General features: G+C 55.9%; 1 protein-coding gene across 31 annotated transcripts in view; it reads right to left on the bottom strand.

Moving 5' to 3' along the window:
* The window catches only part of LOC125991946 (CUGBP Elav-like family member 2), an 85,194-nt gene that overhangs the window by 17,041 nt on the left and 43,388 nt on the right, over positions 1-24,765 (bottom strand). For 15 of the 31 annotated variants that reach the window (XR_007489495.2, XR_007489496.2, XM_049760388.2 and 12 more), the window contains 2 exons: positions 13,530-13,565; positions 5,710-12,124 (listed from right to left, as the gene is read on the bottom strand). Coding sequence is in view for 27 of the 31 variants with exons in the window: in XM_049760388.2 (XP_049616345.1) it covers positions 5,710-6,032 (323 nt within the window). In the remaining 4 variants the exon portion in view is untranslated. Of the gene's footprint in view, positions 1-5,709; positions 12,125-13,529; positions 13,566-22,720; positions 23,033-24,765 lie in introns of those variants that run through there. The other 16 variants (XM_049760402.1, XM_049760401.1, XM_049760391.1 and 13 more) reach the window with 5 other exon arrangements.

The raw sequence follows: 24,765 nt of genomic DNA on the forward strand, positions 1-24,765 counted from the left end.
GTCGGGCCTGGGATCTCTCACAATCGCAAATGAGTGCAGCAAAGACAACATCAACTGCCACCCGGGGCCCCAAAAGAACCCCGCAAATGGGCACAGGACAGGGGCGTCGGGCCTGAAAAGCCAAATCAAAAAGGAATGCAAGAGGAAAGCGCCGCGTCGGGCCTAATAACATGAAGGGCTGACATTATATTAGGATACATTAGGCAATGTTAGGGCGGGCGGGCGGATGGGCCAGCGGGCGGCCCGGCGGGCCAGCGGGCGGCCCGGCGGGCGGGGGGGTGCTCCTTTTCATTAGGCTTTATGGCTCGGAAAAACAATGTCGCCGATAGCAATTAACTGCGCCGCAGATGGCGCAATATGCTCAAAATGGGTGACCGCCTGCCAATGGAGGGGATCGTTGGCAGCTCTCCTTTGCCGCTTCCTTCATGCCCTCTTTTGCCGCCCGCTGCGCCATTGGCCATGCTGAGACAAATCGACGCGAGCTTGCCTTTCAATGGACAGAAACCAGAAAAATGAGCCAAACGATAGCTAGCTAGTTAGCTACTAGTCACGGACAACACATTAAACATGGCCGAGGAGGCTGTCGGAGCAGCTCCAGCGCGGAGCAGCTCCAGCGCGTCGTCTGCTTCACGCGCCTGCCTCTCTCTCCGTGTTTGATGAAGCAGCGGGCGCTCTTGCGCTCTCACGCGCCGCTTGAGCGTCTGACAGTCAGGATGAGGAGGCTGCGGGTGAAGACGCATCCGGCACGCTTGGCAATCTCAACTTCTTAGTTTAGTCAAGTTAGTCGGGGGGGGGGGGGGCTGTAAACGACTGCCAAATTCCGGGAAAGTGAGGCTTCATTAGCGAGAGCTTGCTCTAATTAGGCAGCCAGGAATAGACGGGCCAAGGTCGCATCCGGCCGTGACTTCCGTCACATCCCGCCCAATGTCGGCGCAATTAGCGAGCGCATCGACAAGGCGTAGCGAGCGGCAGGCAGCGTCCGTGGCGTCGAGTTGCCGGCGTTAGCACCGGTGTCGGCTGGGTGACGCCGGTCTTCTAGCCTTACAAAGACGGACGGGCTCGCAGTTCGGCGCCAAGTGTCGTGTCGCCGCAGTTGAGCGACAAGGGCCTCACCCTGAGCCACGATGACAAGTTCGCTCGCTCGCTCGCTCGTCAAAATGCGCTCCATCACGCCCGTCGGCAGACTTAGTGGGGACAATGCTGGCCAGTTAGCCGTTAGCAACAAGTGCTTGCCTGCTAGTCGAGAGCAATAACGACACGGTCGGGCGGGGGGCCGACGGCGTCCCCGAGGGCCAGGCCGACATTTCCCACGTCGGACTTCCTCGCCCGCCGTTAGCCAGCCGCTCCGGCCGTGCGATCGATGGCGCACATCCATTCTGCTTTGTTAGCAGTAATAGGCATGGATTTTTTTGCAAGGGCGGCGCACCGATATGTCACCTGTGGAAAGGTTCCTATTGAGCGCTGCGCTGAATTACGACAAAGGCTTTACACCGTGCTCCCACTCAGGACTTTTTGCATGTCTGCTGGCTGGCTGGCTGGCTGGCTGGCTGGCTCACGCCCGCCCGCCCGCCCGCCCGCCCACCACAATGACGAGCAGGATGGCACATACTGAAGCTGCGGAAGGAGGACCAGACAAGAGAGACGGGAGACTTGGGAGGCCGTGACTCATTGGATCATGTGCGCACGCGCGCGCGCACGCACGCACGCACGCACGCACACACACATCACCCAAGGGCTTTGCCAGCCACCTCCGTCTTCGCATCCCACCCTTCTTCTGCTCGCGCTCACATCTCCCGCGGTGCGTCGCCCAATCGCCATTTGGTGTGGCTACAAAAAGCCACATCGTTCTCCTCCCGTTCGGGACAACAAGATACATCCGAGAACAACGAGCGGCTGTGGGAAAAATATTTACTTGGCCGCCCGTTTCCGGGACAGCGCAAACGTTTGCTGCTGCTGCTGCTGCTGCCGCTGCTGCGTCACGCTGGGCTGTCAAGCGGCCTGAAAGCTTGCGCACACTCTGAGTGGCTGAGGTTCCATGTGGCTGGCAGCAGCTGTGCGCGTGTGTGCGCCTCAGGCTCTCCGATAAACAACGCCGGGGCACGCACGCACGCACGCACGCACGCACGCACGCACGCACGCACGCACGCACGCACGCACACACACACACACACACACACAGTGCTGTAATTGCTTGTGTTTACCAAAAACAGTGAAGCCAACTAAAAACTCAAGCTTTGTGAGGGTGAGCGACTCTCTCTCTCTCTCTCTCTCTCTCTCTCTCTCTCCCCCGGGAGAAAGCCAACGCGACGTCAATCCTAAAAAGCACTTATGGAAGACGGTCCGTCATTCTGGGCTAAGCACAACGGCCGTCAGCTGTCAATCACAGCCGCTTGACGAGCAAAGTGGACGAGACAGGCCCCCCCGCCGCGCCATTAGCAAGGTGCCGCCGCTCATCGCCTCTAAAGCCAAAGTGGGTTGTGGATTTTGCTTGCATCGTCTACATTGTTACTCGCTGACTTTTTGGTTTGGTCACTAAATCTTGAAGCGAGTCCCGCTTGAATCATTTTGGGGGGGGGGGGGGGGGGGGGGGGAATCTTTGTTTTCTCTTGTCTCGATGAGGGTACAGCTTATTCCCGGCCTAAATGGGTTGCGGTACAAATGTGACCTTGTAAAAAACAGGAAGCACAAAGGCCGCCGCTGGCGGTCACTCACAAGTCGCTCCTTCAAGCCAGCCATCCGTGGCCAACTGTCGAGGCGCCGTACCATTAGCGCTAATAGCTAGCGCGCTAATTCACCCTCCGAAGCCGCTTTGATCCAAACGGCAAGCGACAAAGTTAACGAGCAAACAAAACACGCGGCGCTAAATGGCGGCGGCCGCACTGCTAGGAGCCGCCTTTTGAAGTGGAAGCAAAAAAAACAACAACAACAAAAACAAGACGGGACAGGACAGGACACGGCGCCACCGTCATTAGGGCGCTGGAGGTGAGGCGGGCGGGCAGGCGAGCGCCCTAATTAGCTTGCCGCTTGATTGAGAGCACCTCCGCGGCAGGCTGAGCAAAATGAAGGAAATCCGAGCTTCCGCGGGGATGCGACGGGAAACTTGAACAGATTGACTTCATTGTGTCCTGAAAAAGCCCCGGGCGCCATTCCACAAGCTTCCGTGTGCAAAATGAGGAATATATGCCGCCGCCGCCGCCGCGTCGGGTTCGACTGGATGTCTCCTTTGAAAGGGGAACAAAGGCACAACAAAGTCCGGCGACAGACGGGAGCAGCCAGAGTTGAAGCAAAGTTTGCAGAGGAAGAACGGCAATTCCCTCAAGCCGCTATTAGGCCCCATTTGCTTTCTTTTCCGTCCAAACGGGCCACAGTAGAATCTAACACTCAAAGCGGAGCGGGCCTCCCTCACGAGTGCCCGGGTGCGCTTTCCTTTCCAATGGTCCTGAATTCAGGAGCTCCTACACACATTTTTCCTTTGAATGAGAAGAAAGAATGAGACAAGGAGATGCCATCAAGCAGATCCCGGAGAGGAAGACAAAAATCTCGGATGCGCTCGCTCTTAAGGGGATGGATGATTGTTGTGCTCGGCTGCGCAAATCAGATCTCGGTTATGCGTGCGCCCTCCCCGGGGGACTCCAGATCAGGTCCGTTTGCGGCCATCCCGGAGAGCCCCACCGCTACATCATGCGTCCCAATAAAGCCGTCGACAGGCAGGCCCCCGTCCTCCGCCTTCCACAATAACAGCGCAACAATGGCGCCATCGATCACGCTGCAATCTGACGCACGCACGCTCGCACGCGCGCGCGCACACACAAATAGGACTGAGTGAGGGTATGGATGACACAATGTCATTCTGTAATTACATTCACGCCGGTTGCCTTTGGAGCCGCGTGGTCATTTCCAATACAATTTGACGGAATTGCAAAAACCACATTTAAAGAATAGACAAATCCTCAGAAAGAATCATGAATTCAAATGAAAGGGATTTTTTTTTTTTTCTGACAGCCAGCGGTAGCGCAAGCACGCAGGCAGGCACCATTTGTGAAACTGATGAAGAACACTCCAGTGACATGCATGGTTCCCACAATGCTGAGGGACCCAACCAAACAGAAACGAGGGCTTCCTTCCGATTAGCATCCATGTCCGCGGGGCGGTCAAGGTTGCGGTCGACGGGCTGGCCGCGTGCGTCCGTACGAAGCCGCGTCGACGGACGGCGACAACTTGCAACCTTGAGCCACGAGCGATCCTACTTTGGAGGTTTCGAAGATTGGCTTTGACTCGACTCTTTTGGCCTTCTAAGTTGCCACTCCTCGCGGCGATTGGGACGTCTCTTCCGTCCGGAATTTCTCTCCTCTGGTGCCGTAACCAGAGCGGACGGAGGGGATCATTTGGCACGCTTCGACGGCTGCCGATGGAGAGCGAGAGAAAGTGGAGAGGAAGACAGGAAGGGGGGGGAACAACACAAGCGTGGACTATTGATGATCCCTGGGAGGAAGAGGACGATACGGCGAGAAAAGAGGCTTCATTGTGCAGTTTGGGAGACCCAGGGACACCAACAACACACGCGTGTGCGCGTGCACGTGCGGCTAAGCGCATCGCTAAAAAGCCCGGCGCTTCTCTCAAGGCCGCCCGATAAACACTCCTCTCGGGGAGGGGAAGAGAAGAGAAGAGAGAGAGAGAGAGAAGAAAAAAAAAGAAAGGCATTGAGCGCATGTTGCGCACACGCCTGGATTCACAAAGGTCGTGCGCGTGCAGGTGGGAGAGAACATCAAGTCGCACTCCCAACACGCCACCGACGGACGGGCTGCTCATGTTCAACACATCAAAAAGCAAAACGCTGACGTCACGACACGCAAGCAACAACGTCTGATGGGAGCTCTCAGCTCGCCGCAAAAGCAAAAAGATGCTCATCTGCTCGCTTGGTGCCCGTGCCCAAAGGTGGGGAGGGAGGGAGGGAGGGAGGGAGGGAGGCGAGTGGGCAACTTAACATGCGTCAATGAGTTGTTTCCAAAAGGTGAAAATATGTCAACGGCTTGATATTTCTTGTACATTTTGAAACCTTTCACTCCGTGCCAATCGCTTTGCGTTCCCCCGAGGCTGGAACGAGCCGTCCGCGGTAGCTAAGCCGCGCAATTAGCACGATGACGTCGCGTGACGAGATGACGACGCTACAAAATGGGCACCCGTCACCGAGCTCGGCCTTGTTACGTAAGCGCCGGCCTCTGACGTCAAGACACGAGCGTGCCGTGTTACCATCCACGTCAGTTCCCATCCAGTCTTGCCGCTAAATGTCACAGCGTGCAAAACAAATGTTGGGCAACAAGGGCTCACGTGACGCAAAGCAAAGAACATTTGCTCACAGCCTTCGGTGTCGCTGCGCCTGCTTGAACAAGTTGCCGTTCGGTGCACTTGAACGCACCACGCAGCGAGCCAGACAGACAGACAGACAGACGCAGCTGAGCCCAGCCCAGCCCAGCCCAGCTGAGCCCAGCCCAGCCCAGCCCAGCCCAGCCCAGCCCAGCCCAGCCCACAGCCCAGGGATGAATGAGGAGGAAGGCTGCAAAGCACAAGAAACACGTGCGTGGAACAAAAGTGCACACCCAGCCACTCCTTCTCTCCCAAAATCCAAACACACACACACTCGCACGCACCAAGTTAGACTTCCAAATGCCCGTGTGCACAATGACATGTGACAAAAAGAGCCAAACTCACATTCGCTCGGCAGGCACCAGCAGGCGGCTCTCCACCATCATGTCGGGAAGGAAGTCCAGATTGTACGCCGAAGTCATGGTTGGGGGGAAGGGGCTTTGGGGGTACGTGCAGACTGACAGGCTGACAGGCAGCCACGCAGGCAGGCAGGCAGCCACGCAGGCAGGCAGGCAGGCAGGCAGGCAGGCAGGCAGGCAGGCAGGCAGGCAGGCAGGCAGGCAGGCAGGCAGGCAGGCAGGCAGGCAGGCAGGCAGGCAGGCAGGCAGGCAGGCAGGCAGGCAGGCAGGCGTCCTCCCCGCGGAAGACGAGCCGGCGCGATCGCACATCACATCACATCTTCATCCCGCTCCGCTCGCTCCTCTCCCTCCGCCCGCCCGCCTGCATGCGATGGCTTTTCTGTCTTTGCGATCGTCCCAGTTTGCAGCCGCTCGCTTAGAGAGCAAGGTGCAGAGTGGCGTGGGGGCGGGGCTCAGGAGCTGCTCTTTAAGCTCCCCCCCACGCAAATCAAGGTGCATTCAACGGGACGGCATTTGCGCCATCGCTTTCCGAGGGCACGGGCTGGAATCTCGCTCCCTCCCGCAACACGCATCTGAGCTTCATTGAAGGTGAGCGTGGCGTCGCTCGTGGACCGGCAGCGGAGCCGTCCACCGTTTGTCCTCAGGTGCCCTGACAGTAACTGCACTGGTCCGGGTTTGCTCCTTGGCATTTTTGTGCCCAAAGAAAGAAAGAAAGAAGCAAGGAAGGAAGGAAGGAAGGAAGGAAGGAAGAGAAAACAAACCCAAAAAAAAGGTATGCCGGCACGCCACAGGAATCCACAAAACAAGCTTTCAAGCAATGTGAGGAAGGTGACGCAGCTCTTAACACGCAATTAGCGCGGCGCCGCCGCCGCCGCTTTAATCCGGCGTGAAATATGAGCTGGGAAATAATAACTAACGCCAGCAAAAAGCTGGGAACAACAAGCCAGATGCCAAGGCTTTATTGCACGATTATTTATTTTCTGGATGAATTCTCTTCAAACGGACCACCTTCGGTTGGGGTCGCCGAACACCGACCAGCGCCGTGTCACGGAGCCAAAAGTGACAAATGCAAGCATGTCCAAAATGGCCGCCAACACGGCAAATGCTTCATTCAGCCGAGCGACGCCCTAGAATGCCGACTTGAAACTCCTCAACTCACTGGACGGCAGGCGACAGACATGCAAGCATGCAGGCAGGCAGGCAGGTAGGCAGGCAGGCAGGCGCCATCCACCCGGCCACCCAGAAGCATCCATCCATCCATCCATCCATCCATCCATCCATCCATCCATCCATCCATCCATCCATCCATCCATCCATCCATCCATCCATCCATCCATCCATCCATCCATCCATCCATCCATCCATCCATCCATCCATCCCTCCCTCCATCTCCTTGCTCTCATTTACAACAAGGACGGGCTTCCTCTCCCCCAAGGGCTGAGTGTCCCCATTTTTCTGACAATTAGGAGGCAAGTCGCAAGCTGGATATGGATTGTGGGTATCTTTTCACACGTGAATATTTCACGAGGCGCTCATCCATAATTGAACGCGGCAAGCAGCTGCGTTTGAGCTAAAGCGGGAGCGCTAGTGGACACTAGCGTGGAGACGAGCCTTCTCCTACCGCCGCCGCCGCCGCCTCCCCGCAGGCCGCTCGTTAATGGAGCATGCTGGCCAGCGGAGAGGCGAAATCCCTTCCTTGCGCCACCGGGAATGCTCGCTGACCCGTTTAACGGCCACAGCCACAACACGCACGTGTGGTCAGGCCATTCACGGGCTACAGTTAGCATGTGTTGATTCCGCCCGGTTTGTATTAGAGCTTGAGCAAAGCTCAAAACTGGGAGAATGGCTTCGAGACGGTCCATCACAATGAGGTCGGCCGACTGAACGCCAATGATTGCTCCTCTCCATGCAAATGTGGAGCGAGGATGGGAGGGGGGAAGGAACGGGGTGCTGTGATTTCTCCACCTGGGGCGCATCAGAGCGTAATTGGCCGCCAGCGCTGGTTGCAAAGAGCCCTTCCATTCATCACGCCGCCGCCACCCTGCTGCTTCTCGGACGTCGCAAACGCTGACCAATCGCTGGTTGACTGCAACGCGCTCACATACACACGCACGCACGCACGCACGCACGCACGCACGCACGCGCACACACACACACACATGCACACACACTCCCGGCTGATCCTTTTCCTCATTAAAGTGGGACCCGGGCAGCGGCGGTCAGCGCCTCTCATTTATTTTCATTGGAAAGCGGCGCAGGCTCAGCGCTCCTGTGGGGCCGCCGCCCAAAGCCAGCAATGCGCCAACAGCCAGCCACCTTCTACATTTGCGAGAGCTAATCATCAATATCAAGCGTATCATTCTCCATATGAAAGCGTGTGAGGCATTATTATCACTTTAGCTTGTGTTATCGGGCGCCCGCTAATGGATGGGCGCTGCCACGTAGCCCGTCAGCGCTAATTGTGGGCGGGCACGTGTCGTACGTCCATCGCAATTGTCTGTCGATGGGAAGAACAAGTCACGCTCATCCAAGCATCCCACGTCGACTCATCGACGCGCTTTTACACCATTTCAATTGGCTTCGGGCACATATTCATAAATCTCACATTCTTGCGACTACCCGCTCTCATTAATCACCAACCGTATCGATTATCCGCAGCCCGAGTGCATTGTACTCTGCTCGTGTGTCACCGCACCCACTGATTGAAAAGCTGCTGGGCCAGATTAAATCGGGGGGACTTCCACAGGATGGATGGGAGGGGAGGTGGGGGGCGCTCCGGCCACTTAAGCAAAGACTTGATGGAGGCCGTATTTGAACGGCGAGCGAGGCGGTGGTGGCGCTACGCCAACAAGCGTGTCAGCAGAGTAGTAAAAAAAAAAAAAAAAAAAACTCATGGTGGCAGGGCCATTAGGCAGACAGGAGGGGCGGGCGGCGGGGCGGGCCAGTGGTCAGGAAATGATTCGGCTCCCTAATTTCCATCTTTGTGCAGTTAAAGAGGCTCATAAAGCCCAGCAAACGGGCCACAAACCGGCCACAAACGGCCTGACTGGCAGCCGCAACCGACGAGATTGGACTCCCGCAAAGTAAACGCAACATTATTGGCACATGATGCAAACAACAACGCTGCACCTGCACAGTGGAAAGAAAAAAAAAAGGATGGAAAGGATGGAGACTGGCTCCAAGTCTGGGAGGGAGGGAGGGAGGGAGGGAGGGAGGGAGGGAGGGAGGGAGGGAGGGAGGGAGGGATGCCGCTACCATTGCCGCTGCCGCTACCGTTGTGGTCGTTCCCCTTCATTTCTTCACTCGGCCATCATCTCAAATGAGGGCAGACAAAAGCCAAAGTGGCAAAATCAAAGAAATAAGCGGCACGCAAATGCAGCGCCTGCCGTTGCTCGGCGGGCAAGATGTCAAATCGCGCTCGGCACGCTCGGGCGCCTCTGTCCTTAAATCCCGCAGCGCGGTCTAACCGCAAACTACAAGGAAGGGGGGGGGGGGGGGGGGGGGGGGGCGCAACAGAAAACTTCAATGACTTGAAAAAGTGCACGGTGAGAAGCAACGAGGTACGGATCAAGTGGGAAAATCCCAAGCGCGGGCACCGTCAAGGAACTGAAGAAATGAATCCCACTTTTCTCTTCAGTCAGCCACTGAAGGCTGCAAAAGGATCAGAGCGCCTGACGGAGGCTCCGTACATATTCATCGGCGGGCGGGCGGGCGGGCGTGGGTGGGTGGGTGGGTGGCTGGTTGGGGGCGGAATCCAAATGCAAATGAGCTCAAGGGCAAAAGCTGACAAACACCGGTGCAAAAGCGCCGTCGGGTTGCGGCAGGGCAAATGCACGGACGGGACCCAGACCGGCTGGCTCGGCTTTGGGATTATTTGGAAAGAGAAAAGCAGCAGCAGCAGCAGCAGCAGCAGCAGCAGCAGCAGCACCACATTGGCACAAAAACAACTCTTTGTCGTTCCCGGTTTGCGCTCGCTTCCCCTCTCGCGCTCCCTAACACGCTCCGACGGGGAAAGGTCAGCGGCCGGCGGGGGCGGTAAATGGAAGGGCGTCGTCATGGCAACCGTGCCGGATGCGTCGGTCGCCGCCACTTCAACGGGATCAAAGGATTTTTCAGCTGACGGAAACAAGCGGCGGTGACCCGGCCGGGGTGGCAAGCGCTCCGGAGCGCCTTGGGAAAGAGTGACAAGCTTGAAAGGCTACGAGCGAGCACGCTTGCGAGTCAAATGGTCTTTCTCCGCTGAAATCGATGCAAATGCCAGAAAATGGAAAAAAAAAAGCGCGCTTCGGCGCACTTGACTTGGCACCACGTCGTCAACTTTTTGGGTTTTGAGAAACAGACAAATGAGCAAAGTGCCTCTCCAGTGCCCCCCCCCCCCCCCCGTCTCGTCTGTCTGTCTGTCTGTCTGTCTGTCTGTCTGTCTCTTCATTGTGCTCACCTTCAGCCCATTCACACAGGGGAAAAGAAAAGGCGCTTGCTTCTCCTCTTTCTATGTCCTCATTGCCATTCTTCTGGCTGCGAGCAGAGCGGCACCAAAACACGGCTGAATTATTTATTTACACTTTCCCGTGCCGCGCGGCACAAAATACTTGACTCAGCACTTTGGAAGAAAGGACCTCGGGAAGCCGGGCGGGCGGGGCAAGCGGGATCAAAATTGCATTAGATAGCTACAAGATTTCCCAATCAGCCGGCGATATGAACAATTCATCTTATCTCCCGCCCGCAAAGGAGGCGGGAACACGGTGACGGCAGGACAAATTCGCCTTCCCATCGTGCCGCCATTCATCCACCGTAACGGCGATAAGCCGCCGCGCCCGACCGACCGACCGACCGACCGACCGCGTCATTACGGCACGGTAAACACGGCGAGCTTGGCCGACGAGGGCCGGAAGGTCAGCCAGACAATCTGGAAACGGAGGGAGGACCGCCGGCCCCTCCCGCAGGAGAGATAAGACGCCGCTTTTCTTCGGACGGACGGACGGACGGACGATGGACAGACGGACGGCGCGTTTGAAACAAAAGCCCTCCACCGCCCGCCGGTGGCACCGTCTAATCGACTCGTCTGCAATCTTCCCTGGAGGTCACGCCAGGCCGGCGGCTTAGCGCAACAACGGCGGGCGGGAAATTGCAAGCGTGAAAAAACGGCCGGCCCGGATAGCAACAAGCGCAGCGGGAAAAAGATTTCAAAAGGACGACAACAATCCGGGTTTCGCAACAAATTCCTGCAACCTGACCGCGGAGCAGTGCAAGAAAAAAGATGCATGAACAAAATCACAGATGGGCTCCACAAACGCAACATCCAAAAGCGCCGCAAACAAATCGCCGTCACTCAACATTGCTAACCGAGGGCTGCAACGGGACGCAACGGCGCCCATCCCATTAGCGCTTTCATTGCTCGCCTTCCATTTGCGGCGCTCGGAACAAACAATAGGCGGCGTCACGCTCACCCCCATTTTTACATACAGGAGGCGGAAGGGAAGTGGAGGGGAGGGAAGGGAGGGAGGGAGGAAGGGGAGGCGGCCGGGGCCGCGCCAATGTCGCCGCTCCAATGTCGCCGCTCCAGCCTCTTTTGTGAACATTCATTAGAATCAGAATGAAGGTCAGCGAGGCGCGATGGAATATTTTTGGGCCCGCTCGCGACTCAATAACGCACAAACAAATCAATTGTAGCACGCTCGACAATGGCGACACATGGCGGCCGGCGCAAATTCGCTACCGGGGCACAAACGGAAAGACCCACACCGCTCCGGCGGACCCCCGACAAGGCCCAACGACCCACCCGCCGCCTCAACGCGCTGCGGGCAAATTTGCGGCGCTTGCCCCTTGGCGGCTGGCCACCGTCACACACACACACGCACACACGCGCACACACACACGCAGGCACGGCGGTGTGACCGTGTTGCCGCATGTAGTGAGACTTGCTAATTGGCTCACCTGTCTCTCAGCCATCTGGAGCCTCTCAAAAAACAAACAAAGCAAAAAGCCCAACGACACCCACATTGGCTTATCCAAAAGCGTGCTCAAACAAAAAAGTAAACGGAATGAGAATTTCTTGCACATCAAGCTTTTGTTGTAAAATTATATTTGAAGAATTGTTTCATCAGAATCAATTCATTTGAAGAAAATTATTGATCATGTGATGAACCCAAACTGGCTTTTTTTTCTTTCAAGTGAGATTTTGAAAAAGAAATGGGCAGTAGGCTCATTTTTGGGAACTCAAAGTTGTAATCTATGTCCCGTATTTTCTCCATTTTCTTATTTTTAGTGGGGTTGAGGACACACACGCAACACACACACACACACACACACACACACAAGGAGGCGGCAGGTGAGTGTTGGGGGACGTCAGGGGGCTCACTTCAGCGTACGATCCGCACCGCTGACCTGGAACTCATTGGGTCCTGAGAGAATGAAAACTATTACACACTTTCTACACCGGCGCGTGCGCGCAAGTCTGGAAGGCGTGTTATTATTTTAAAGCGTCAACAATTGTGACTGTCTCCTTCCTTCTTTCATGGCCTATGTATTTGGCATGACAACAGGTGAAGGTTGTCGCCATGGTGACGAGCCAACACGACCTCAATGCGGGACGGGCAAACACACAGCGCGCGCTCGTCCTCGGCGTCCCGGAGAAGGTAAGGCGTCAGCGACGACACAATGGCAACGGCGTGCTTGCGTGTGCCCGCCCCGCCCCGCCCCGCCTGCGCGTGCTCCCTTCCGCACGCTTGACCTACCTCCATAATTCACGCGCCGATGAAAAATACATGAACGGCATCAAGCAATTAAAAAGGCGCATCCGGAATACCTTCGAGCCGCTATTTTTAGCGCTGACCCCGATTTGTTTGTGTTTTTCTTTGAACCGGGAATCTCTCGATGGCTTCTCAAAACGGAGCGAGGCACGGCGATAAGCAGCTCAGCCCGTTGCAATGCTGAGCAAACACGCACGAGCTGGAACAGCTCCGCAATCTTTTGCATTTGACCCATAGCGATTTGGTAATTGATCATTATTTTGGCTAAAGTCGGGCCCTAAACCAACGACGCCGATATCATCGGATTTGGAATCATTCAATCTTCGAAGCGATCCGTGGCATTTTTTCTGCAGCGCGACGAGAAGCGGCCAGCCGATTGCTCGTTTGCTTCCTCTTCGCTGGGGGATAAATTAGAAGCCAGGAAGGAGCCTTTAACACTGATAACTGTCACCGCCGACTGGGCCCGATCCCCCCGCTCGCCCGTGCTCATGAATATTCATCGGCCGTGGGGGGGAGGCTCGGTTGTTGCGGCACCGGTGCAGCGCTGGGAACGTCGCTTGTCACACCAGGCAATAAGGGACGCAGCGTACCGGGACGCCACATTGTGCGCATCTCTGTAATTATGCTCTCAGCTGTCGGTAAACAGGAAGTGTGTGTGTGTGTGTGTGTGTGTGTGTGTGTGTGTGCGCGCGCGTGCAGGCACATGCTTCTCACTCTCACTCTCACACACACACACACACACCTGCTCCCAAAGAGGAACTTGAGGCCTTCAGAGCTGCGTTGTATCGGTTCCACTTGCGCGCCCGTGCCATTTATACGCTGATCAACACGAGGGACATTGAGCTTATTATTGGCTTCAAAGCAAAATGTGCACAATGACAAGAGGCGGTTACGCACGCACGCACGCACGCACGCACACGCCCAAACAAATGCAGACTCAAGATCCGCCTCCGCCCTCCCAAGATGCGCAAGGATTGAAATGGACGCTGGACGTCTTTGGAAGGGCCAGCCAAAAGTGCAAAAAATGCGCACATGTCTAAAAAACAAAAAGGCCTACCTTTGCAGTGGTCCGCTCAGGTCGCCGGCATCCTGCCTGGAAGACAAACACAGGTAAAAATCACGCTGGTGCAAAAGTTGACAAACGCAAAACGCCACGCACCGGCGCCATGCACCGGCGCCATGCACCGGCGCCATGCAGTGCCAAGTGGTCGGAGGCGTTCCTGGAAAATTGATGCCACCGCGGACTCGCTTGCTCGCTCGCTCGCACATGCACGCATGCACTTGGGAATGCTAAATTGCTCTTGTTTGTCCTTGGCAAGTGTGGAGAAGCTGCTTCGATCCGCCGGCTCCTCTCGTCATAATTCCGTGCGCTTTTATCCTCACTTCTTCTGGAGCATGTAAATAAATTGGTCCCCTGGCACACGCGGTCTCGCTCGCTCGCGCACACACACACACACACACACACACACACACACACACACACACACACACACACACACACACACACACACACACACACACACACACACCTACCTACACAGCAACGGCAAATTAGCGCAGGTTTTATGTCACCCCGTTAAATAAAAGAATAAATCAACAATGCGCTCATTAATAAGCCATGCGTTTGCGTGCGCGCTCCTCCGCACAGCGCTCTTTGCATTTCAAAGACGCGCACGCGATTGTCCGTTTCATCTGTGGCCACCCAAACGCTCGTCTCGCTCGCTCGCTCGCTCTCCCCACACGCACACCGTGCGTGGCTTTGGTCCCAAATCCCTTCAATTAACAAAAGAGGAGTGGAAAAAAGAAAACTTTTGCTGCACCACACTTTTTTCATCTTTTTGGCTGTTTGTTTTGTGTGTTGACCACAAGGTGGCGCTAAGGCTCGGCCAGACACACGCGAGATTGGGGTGGAAGCTGGGACAACAGCCGCAGCAGCAGCAGCAGCAGCAAAGCAGCTGTCGCAGCTGGGCCGGGACAATTCCCAGGACGGCAAAGGCGTCGGACGAAACGGCCGGCCGAGCTGTGGAAACCTCCAGGGAAGGCCGCCGCTAAATGTTTATTCGCTAAGCAGCGCAGCGAGCACAGACGCGCGCTGATGTCAACTGCAAGACAATAAAAGAGAAGCATGGCCCCAACACGTGGAGGGAGCCGAGACAGACAGACAGACAGACAGACAGACAGACAGACAGACAGACAGACAGACAGACAGACAGAGACTGACTGACTGACTGACTGAATTTGCGGCGCGCGCTAAAATATGCTGCGAGGGCTCCACCTGGTGGCACGCAAAAGAATCACTAAATGGAAGAAATGTTTGCGCGGCGCATTTGAGACATTGCTTTCGCAAGCGCTCAGCGCAATTTAAGATTAACGTGCGGGCTTTTATTTCTCGTTCACGTGGAAAGTGCGAGTGAGCGCGTGCACGTGCGGCCCATCTGCGTGCGAGCGACACAGCTTTTAACAGCCCTTCAACACCACCATTTGACACGTCCTCCCTCCCTCCCTCCCTCACGCGCACCTCGCAATCCCCCGACCAATCAACACATGCGTTTAAAACACTTTCACACGTTCAACTTTCACACGCTTGGAGGATTTGCCACCCCGTGTCTCCATTTTGAGGTGTGCGCGTGTGTTCTGGCACGCGTGAGTGCGCGTGCGTGTCACAGCAATAACGTTTGAACATGTGACAGCATGTTTGATGACGGAGCACGCCATAGCGCAAGTGTCCCTCCCTCCCTCCCTCCCTCCCTCCCTCCCTCCCTCCCTCCCGGCGGATGGACATGGCATCCAACATCTCGTCCAATCACAGCGCTTCCTCCAATCATAAAGATGCCACCGAGATCCGTCCTCCGCGTCCAACGGAGAAAGTCAAATCAGGATTTTTTTCGCCAACTTTGACCAAGATAAAAAAGCCGGAAAGGAAAATGCCAGCTAATAAATGACGATTATGAGTGACAGCTCGTCAGCATCAAAATGTCAGCCGCTAATCCCTCGAAAAGTGCCATATTACGTTTTAATCCCGGCGCGAGCGGCGGCGCCATATGAAGTCTGGGATTTACGGCGGCGCTCGATGGAGTGCGAACGGCGAGGCAATAAAGTGAGGCGGATCGGCGCCAAACGGATACGATGGCAACACGTCACACGTTAAAGAGCAGCGCGCCATCCGTCAGCGTGTGACAAAACGTCTCCCTGGCCGCTAACTGCCTGTGAACGCTAACATCATCACCATCATCATCATGGCCGCGAGTCCCGTCCCACCCGTCCCGTCCGGAAACGGCGCCGCCCGTCGGCCTTCATTTGTCTCCGTTGCTTTGTCAATTAAGCGGGAAAAGAAACATTAGCGTTAAAGGCGCTCGCTCGTAAATTAGCCGGCGGCGGCGGCGCGCAGTTTCGTCGATGGCAATTAGGCCAGCCAACCGGCCCCGGCGGGCCGCTGGATTTACTCGCAGCGATTAAGGGAGAGACCGACTCGCCGATGCAGATTATCATCTCATTAGGCGTCGTTCCCTGACCGAGATCAGAAATGCATCGCGAAATGCCCAGAGTCATCCAAAACGGGGGCCATGCTCAAATCATTTGGTCGACATGTCACGTCCAAACCGCAAAAAGGATAAATCGATGCGACATGCTAAAGGGAGCCAGCCGTCGGACATGTGTCAAATCGAATCAAAGCAATCAGATGAAATCAAAATGAATCCAGAGTGAGAGTTAGTCGCCTTTGTAAGACTTTGGGAATTCCATCATGTGGAGAATGAGGAGACGCGGTGGCGGACCGGCTCACCGTTGCATTGGCCCAAATTGAATCCCTTGCAGCAATCTCATCTCTTTAAACAGGACTGGGGGGGGGGGTTAAATCCCTCCAGAGGCGGAGCCATTCGGGACTCCCTCATTGGCTTTTCATTTGCCGCTTTTGCAACGCCATTAAAAGTCCGTGACGGCCATCCGAAGGCAGGCCAGCACATCCCTCGCCTTCGACTTGGACTTGATGGCAAATGTCTCTCTCGTTTGCTTTCAACATGCAGCTCAAAAAAACGAAAAAAAACAAGACAAGGCCACCAGGCCGAGAGCACGGCAAAATCACAGCAGCAAAAAGCCGCTCGCTCGCTCGCTCGCACGCAGGCAGGCGGGCAGGCGGGCAGGCGGGCGGAACGGCCAAAGTCGCACTTGGTGTACGCCTGCTCTGACGCATAAATATTTCATGCTGTTGATGTTTCAAGCCAACGGTTTGTCATGTGATGAGGCAGGCGTGTGATCCATAATGCATGCTTTGCTAAGTCGAGCAGCAATACGTTGTTGCGTTTCAAGCCGCTTTGGGTGCAACGTTTGTTTCCGTGTGCACCAAACAAAATCCTACACGGAGAGGACAACAAGCCAATTGGGCTTGAAAATTGGACCGACCGCAAAGTTGCACTTCCTGGGTTGATTTGCATCATTTTAAAAAATATATAGTTTTCAAACCCAGTTGGGTCAGATTGAATCGACTTCCCAGGTTGGCCCATTTTTCAGCCCAGCGGTGTGAAGGGAGCTTCATGTAGTGCGGTCAAGTACATTCCGCACCGGTTCAGCGCGGCACACCAGGGTGTCCTTTGTGTGTGTGTGTGTGTGTGTGTGTGTGTGTGTGTGTGCGTGCACGCGTGCGCGTGTGTGCATGTATGTGTGTGTTCTTATGCAAGTGTGCGGTTGTGTGTGCGATAAGCACAATCTGGTGATAAAGATAGCGAGTGAGGAGGAGGAGGGGGCGGCCTCCGCGAGCAGCACCACGGCGGACACCATCCTAGTAGAAATCACAATAAAGAAAAGCCCACATGCCAAGGATGGAGCTCATTTCTACCTTCCCCAAACACGAGCATCTGGGGAGCCGCACGGACAAACACGCACACTCCACGTCAACAACAAGTGCGCGCGCACACACAAATCCCCAAAGCAAAGGCCACCGGCGTAATTGAAGGATGGAGTGACTCGCCGATAGAGGCAAGTCGACAACGTAATGACGCCCCAAGGGAGAAGGAGGGCCCGCCCGGAAAGGGCCGGGGGGCGCCAGCCAGCACCCCACTGTCAACTAAAGGGAGGGAGGGAGGGAGGTAGGGAGGTAGGGAGGGAGGGAGGGAGGGAGGGAGGGAGGGAGGGAGGGAGGGAGGGAGGGAGGGAGGGAGGGAGGGAGGGAGGATGAAGGACGACCGAGAGGAGAGCCGAGCCGGCTAGGAGGCCGAGCCGTTAGCCGTCGTCCGCTCGGCCAATTACTTTGCCGAGCGCGCGGCCCCCAAAGCGAGACGCACGCTCATTAGCGCCGGTCCACCTGGCGGGGGGAAGGGGGGGCCTTCCCGGGGCGTGCCACGCGCAAGACGAGGAGCGTCACGGCCAAATCGCACTCGACAGCTTGACTGACAGCGGCGGGCGGCGCGCTGGCTGGCGCAGGGAAATAGGAGAAATAATAAGCCGCCTGCACGCCCGCCCGCCCGTCCGCCTGCGCCCGTGCACCGCCGACTTGCGACCCGCACGACTGACAGCGTCCGCTTTTGCAAGCGAGCCAGCGCTTGTGCGACCCAAAAAAAACAAATGATGCAAAAAGCCAGAACCACAAACAAACTCGCAGCAGCGCCGAAATAAAAGCGAGTCAAATGCAGAAAGAAAAGAGCGGAACGCAAAGTCGCTCGCCTCCCACTCCAAGGCCGCGAGCGGGCACTCACTCGTGAGCGCCCCTTCAATGAATGCCTTCGCTTGTCCGAGCCGTCATGTGACCCGAGCCGTCATATAACCCGGGACACTGCTGGAATTTTGGAGCAACCCTCCCGACAATGTTCGATTGTCTTCCCTCCCCCCCCCGGGCGCATGCGGTCGCGGGAAAAGCAGGAGGACGGACGGATGGCAAAGCCGACCAACGGGCCGAGAACAAAGCGGGCGACAGGCGCGGGCGACAGGCGCGGGCGACAGGCGCGGGCGACAGGCGCGGGCGAGCGAGGGGAGGGGCCGGGTGTGGGGGGATTCAATATATTTTGAATCTCGCAGATGTAATCAGATTACACGTCTGCCAGGGGCGACGTATTTCATAAGGAATAAGTAGCTCGGGAAGGACGGGCGCAGCGGACGAGGCGTTTTGGCGCCGTGATGTACATCCACCCTGACACTTTGTAATAAATGCAGCGGGAGGCGCCGGGCGGCAGAAACACAATGCCGTGTAATCATTTCACGGTGACAGACAAACCGGAATTCCGACGCCGTCCCACGTGAGCCTCGGCACGGGAAAATTGAATTAAGTACGAAGATGAGGAGGAAGAAGAGGGGGAGGGAGAAGTTGGAAGGGGGAGGGAGAAGAGAACAGCAGTTTGGAGGGCTTTGGCACGGCTCGCCACGCCGTCTCGCGGGAGCGACGGCTCGCCTTTCAGCGGCTGTCGGCCAAACGTTGTGAAATGCACCTGACGGCTGAATAAGCGGCATGCTAGCGGCTTTCAGAACTCCGAGCTACAAAGCATCAGCCTCGAGATGACCAGGTCCAGAGAAAGGCTACGAGCCGCAAGTCAAAGGTCATCTGCTAAAAAAGCAAGGCTGACGGAGCCCATGAAGCTGGAGGCCATTGGATGGCAGGTGCCAACTGCCTTGCCTCAATTTTGGAAGTCTTTCATCCCAAATTCCTTCCCGCTGTTTGAGTCCACCCACCGGGCGGGATCAAGCGGCCTAATCTTTTCATCTCGGCGGTGGAGGCAGTCGGCCGTCGAGTCCCAAAGACCGTCTCGGTCCGTGACTCCAGATTAGCCAGTGGATGGAATAAGGCTAAGGTCAAGGGCTACGGCGGCCATGACATCCCGCGTCTGCCGTCACACTGAGCCTAAGTAAGATTTAGGAAAATTCCAATTTTCTTGCAATTGAAATGTGTGCGCAAACATTATTTCCAATTTCAGTTCAAAGTTTGCAACAAACGTTCGTCGACATTTTTTGGTGATGACACTTGTGCTACATTTCACTTTTTTTTCCAGCAAAACAAGTTGTTTATCCAAACGAATCTCTTTTCCTTGCCGGAATAATCCTTCATCTGCGAGCGCTGCGTCGCTATGGCAACACGCTTTTTTTTTTTTTTTAGAACCCGTTTAACGTCGTTAAAGGCCTCCTCCAAACACGATGACGGCACGGCTCAGGAAGTCGAGGAACGGGTGGGAGACACAAAGACCGAGGGGGAGGGAGGGAGGGAGGGAGACGGGAAGGGCCAAGGCGCTCCAATTGTGAAAGGAGGGAATCGCGTCAGGATGATCATCTTTCACTTTGGCGTGATTGGGCCAGCGGCGCTCCAAGTTCGCGTGGTTAAGCGTGAGCACGTTTGCCAGCCTCGCTCCAGCGCGCCGTCGTTACGTTTCCGGCTAAAAATGCTGATTTACGACGCGGCGTCTGGGGCGGACGTAAAAATGGGAGCGGGCGGCGCACCTGCGAGGATCCTTCACAAGGCCGTGATTTATTCACACGGGGGAAAATAGATGATGGCCGCCCTGCGGAATGCTGCGGAAAAATACCAAACAAGTGCAACTTACGCCGCGCTAACTTTAGCCTTGTGCGGGCGTTCTGCCGTGCCATTTGGACGTGAGAAAATAAGCAAGTGTCAGGTGGCAATTGGATGGAAGCCAGGTAAGGACAAGTGCGCGCGCTGCCTGACTACAAAGGAGCTCACTCAAGTGTTTTTCTTTTTTCAAACGGCACTTAACAGGTGTCACGCATCTCTCTCGGCGCTCGCTCGCTCGCTCGCGTCTTCCGGAATCTTTTGCGGCCCGCAAACGCTTATCGAGCGAGGCGACGCTCGTGAGACGGCGGGGCGTGCCGAGCCGTCTCCCGCGGGACTCGTGTCCAATTACAGCCAAAAATGAGGGCCGGGATCGGCGACGCGGTGATGGAATAAACGGGCCGGGTGAAGGGGGGAGGCTCTGAGCGGCGCACGGAATTAATGGGCCGAGAGGATGAAGCGCTATTCCCGGCCGGGGGCGCCCGAGGGCTTTCCGCCGATTGCGGCCGGGAGTCGACGCTCCGATGCGCTACATTAGCGTGACCGCAATGTGACTCCGAGCCCGGGAGCCGCATTCCCGTCGCGGGCTCGGAATTTCCAGAGCGAGCGAGCGAGCGCGCCGTTCGCCGCGACGGCTCGGATTTTACGAGCGCACGCCGACGAAGCCGACGTGAGGCGGCAGCGGAGAATTTGCCGGCTCGTCATTTGCTTTCTCTCGACCATTTGAGTCAGAAATGGGATCCTCCCCGCTGGAGGAAGCACATAGCGTGCGCGTGTTTGCAGCACACAAAGTTCTCGACAGGAAGTGAGCGAAAGCAGGCAAGCAAGAAAACCAAAGGCATTCTCAGCCTTTGTCCTCGCTTGCTTTAAGCGACAGCTGGTGCCGGTCCACAAAAGCGGTGGCGGCTTGATAGGCAACCTATCTATCTATCGCTAGCGGTGTTAGCACCGTGCTAGCGTCAATGCACTCAAATTCCAAGTTTGTTTGGACCCTTTTTCGTGAGTTTTGGCACGGATGTTGCGTCAGCATTTCTTTGCCCTTCACTTTCAAGCCAGCTTCACCTGGACGGACAGACAGACAGACGGGCACGCCGCCACAATTTCCCTCCGCTTTGCTGACACGGACAACAGCCAACAAACGCTACGCATTCACTCCTTGCCGCCGCCACACGCACACACACACGCACGCGCACGCGCACACGCACACACACACGGCCTCCATATGCACCGTTATAAGTGCAGCACTCACATCTAGCCATAGGGCATGATTAGTGTGCACGTGTGTGTGTGCGTGTGTGAGTGTTTTTGCAAAGCCGGCGAGATGGAGACGGAGCGGCGTCCTGCATGCACAGGTGTTGCATTATTGAGCGCAGTTGTCACAATGCGCTCGCTCGCTCGCTCGCTCGGGCTTGCAGCGTGCACGCCTGTGCGAGCGTGTCAACGAATGAAAGGGCAGAGACAAAGGCGCAGAAAACGAAAGTGACCAAGAAGACGGAAGCTTTCGGCCGCTTTGATTGGCGGCTTGACGTCACCCGGCGTGTTGGGCCAAGGTCCCACCAACAGCGACGTCAAGCAAGTGGGCCAAACGGAAAGTAGCACTATGCACGTGAAAGCAAATGCTTCGACATCCCATCATGACGTTACAGTGCAGACGCGCAACGTTAGCGTGCGAGCGTTGTGTTTGGAAGTGTGCGCGTTAGGTGGCACGTGTGCGCGTCACTTTTTCTTTTTTTTCTTGTGCAAAGGTGACGCTTGAAAAGTTGAACACGTTTCATTTTCTTTTCTGCGTGAGGCATGTGTGCGTGCGCGCGTGCACGTGCATGGCTGCTTTTTATTAACACGCTTGTTTCTGAAGAGGAGCGTCAACATCAAGTGCGCGCGTTGGGCCACACACACACGCGCACACACGCACTTTGTCTCACACACACACACACACGCACAATACCCCACCAAACACGCCCCCCCCCCTTCCCTTACCGGCGCAATCTATCGCTCGCTCCAAATGAGGGCTCGCGTCGATGACAAACATGAGACGAGCACTTGTCAGGAAAAACAGGAAACTCACAGCACAGCACAGCACAGCACAGCACAGCACAGCACAGCACAGCACAGCACAGCACAACACAGCACAACACAGCACAGTCTTCAAATTCTTCACTTCAATCAGAAAAGGCATTTTGGCTACACTGCGTGTGCATTGTTACATAAGTGCGTTAGGTTACAGCGGCTACCATACACATTTGTGTGTGTGTGTGTGTGTGTGTGTGTGTTACATTCCAGTGTGCGTTAGTTTGTGCTACAAGAGTGCATATAGGTCAGATGATGGCAAATGTGTGTTCCAGTGGGAATAGCTTTCTGTGCGTTACATTACAGCATGTGACACACACACACACACACACACGCACTCTCGCTCCCTCTCTCAATGAAGATTCTCATGAACAAGAGACACGAGACCAGTGCCGTCGGAAGGAACATTCCATGGAAATGGCGAGCGCAGCAGTGTTGAGAAAAAAAAAAAAAAAAACCGAAAAACCGCTGACTTGCGAGAAAAGCCCTTTTGTGCGCAAAGCAGTCAAAATGCTAAGCTGCTGTCGGTCAGGCGTGTGGGAATATCTTCCATGAGAAGCGGGCCGGGGGTGGGACAGGGAGTTATGTTCTCACACTCAACTTTGAGGCGGGTTCACGGGGACACACGCCGGTCCGGGTTGCGGCGGCCGCTCGGTTCACGCCCTCCCCGGAGCGTCCCCCGGAGGGGCGGGGCCTACCTTAAGACGTTCCAGCTCTTTAGGGGGTCCAGGTCAGAAATGATAGAAACCATGATGACAGGTAGGAAGGGGGTGGGGGAGCTGAAAAGAGGAGGGCTGCGCGGCGGGGGGGGGCGCGGCGCTTAAAAAAAGAAAAAAAAAAAAAAAAAAGATCGAGCCGGAAGCGAAAGACCGATGAAAAAAGTGAAAAAGGTGTCACGGGAGAAGACGTTTTAAAGTCCGTCGGCCGCGAGATGCGAGGCGAAGGCGAGCCGTCCTGCTGCTGCTGCCGCTGCTGCTGGCTGATGAGAAGTGGCGCCGCGCCTTCTCGCTCGCTCGCACGCACGCACGCACACCCGCCTCCCCCTCCTCCTCGCTCGCTCGCTCACTCGCTCTCTTGTGCTCGCTCTCTTGCTCCCCCCCGCCCCCCTCCCCATTCACTGCCTGCGAGCTTACGATGCCGCCACCCTGACCTGTCGACATCACAACAATTCAGGGTTGGCAACACGGTGGGGATGTGGTGAGCTCAGGTGCTTTGCCGCTTCCAATGTGCAGCTTGACTTTTTTTGGGATGAACCGCCTTGGTCAAGATATTCACCAATTTTCAAGACGGTGTTTTCACTTTTTTCGGGGGGACGACCACCCAAACAGGTGTCAAAGTGGAAGTAGTGTGCGTAACGAGAGAAAGAAAAAGAGAAGTGCGCTCCCAAAAGCAGAAGGGCGCCCACTTCCTGTCTGACACGCCACCGCATCCTGTTGATGTTCTTCTCTTTTCTCCTTATCAGGTTAGGGGTGAACGGCGAGCTAACGTTTGGTGCCAAAAGCCGCCTCGGAGACGCGTTGGTGGCACGTCGTGTCCTCCGCGCGACCACGCCAGCCACCGTGTTGCCAGCTTTAAATAGACACTATTGGACATCTGCTGGGCTGAGGAGGAGGAGGAGGAGGAGGAGGAGGAGGAGGAGGAGGAGGAGGATGGATAGACTTGACAGCCCCTCGCTCTTCTTCCTCGCTTGCTATTTTGGTCCCTCGCCTTCACACACACACACCACACAAATCATGCTGGCTGACAATGTTAATTTGTGCGTAATAATCTCATTGCTGTGGGTGGAGGTGTCGCTGGGTGCACGTGGGAAATAAGAAGAAAAAAAAAAGAAATATATATATATATATACATTTTTTTTTTTGTTTGTTTGTTTCTCCACTTAAAGGTACGTATCAATGAGCATGCCGAAAAGTGACCATCTAGTTTTGCCAGTGCAGCCAACAAAAACAAAGGCATTCTTTCCAGCGGCGGGAAGAAATCGGGTCATCGACTGCATAGCGCACACGAGTGCGATTACAGTGGCAGCCATCAGCTCATCGATTAGCTGGCTGGCTCGCAGGCTCACGCACGCACACGCAGGCACAGGCGCTGATTTGTTGCCAGCATGCCTGCGCTCACATTAATTGCGCGCTCGACGTGTCGCGAGTGATACCGCGCGGGATTATTCTTTGACACAAACATTCCATTTGAATGGATCTTTTTTTTTTTTTGCCCCAGCCCGCCATTTGGGAGAGGCGCTCATCAGCAAGCCGTGACCGAAGCGACCAAAGTAAGAAAGCCGAGCAAGCGATCGCCGCCTGGCGCGGCCCGGCCCGGCCCGGCCTGGCCCGCTTTACGCCAGCTTCTGGATTTAAGACGCTTCGCTCATGCGTGCGTTGAGCGTGCCGGTGAAAGACACGCGGCGGATTATGTCGCAAACGACATTGGATGGCGTCAAACGCTGCCCAAGCCAAACCACCACCCACGCAAGCGCCGAGCCGAGCCGCGTGTCCAACAGCGCGCCCGAGGCATTCCGGTCTACGATCGGACGGACGCTTTTCTTAGCATTCGTGGCGAGTCGTGAAAACAGCAAGTTGTGTAGCACAACACCCACACACAGCACACAAAATGGCCGCCTTGCAAAGATAGGCCAAGTCGAAGCAGAAAGACAGGGCTTTCTATTCCAAAAGTTCAGTCAAGACTGGACTTTTTGCATCAGGTCTTTGTTCTTTGGACTATTGCATTTTTTTTACACGCCGTATAG

This window comes from Syngnathus scovelli, chromosome 22 (genome assembly GCF_024217435.2).
Source record: "Syngnathus scovelli strain Florida chromosome 22, RoL_Ssco_1.2, whole genome shotgun sequence".
Taxonomy (NCBI): Eukaryota; Metazoa; Chordata; class Actinopteri; order Syngnathiformes; family Syngnathidae; genus Syngnathus; species Syngnathus scovelli.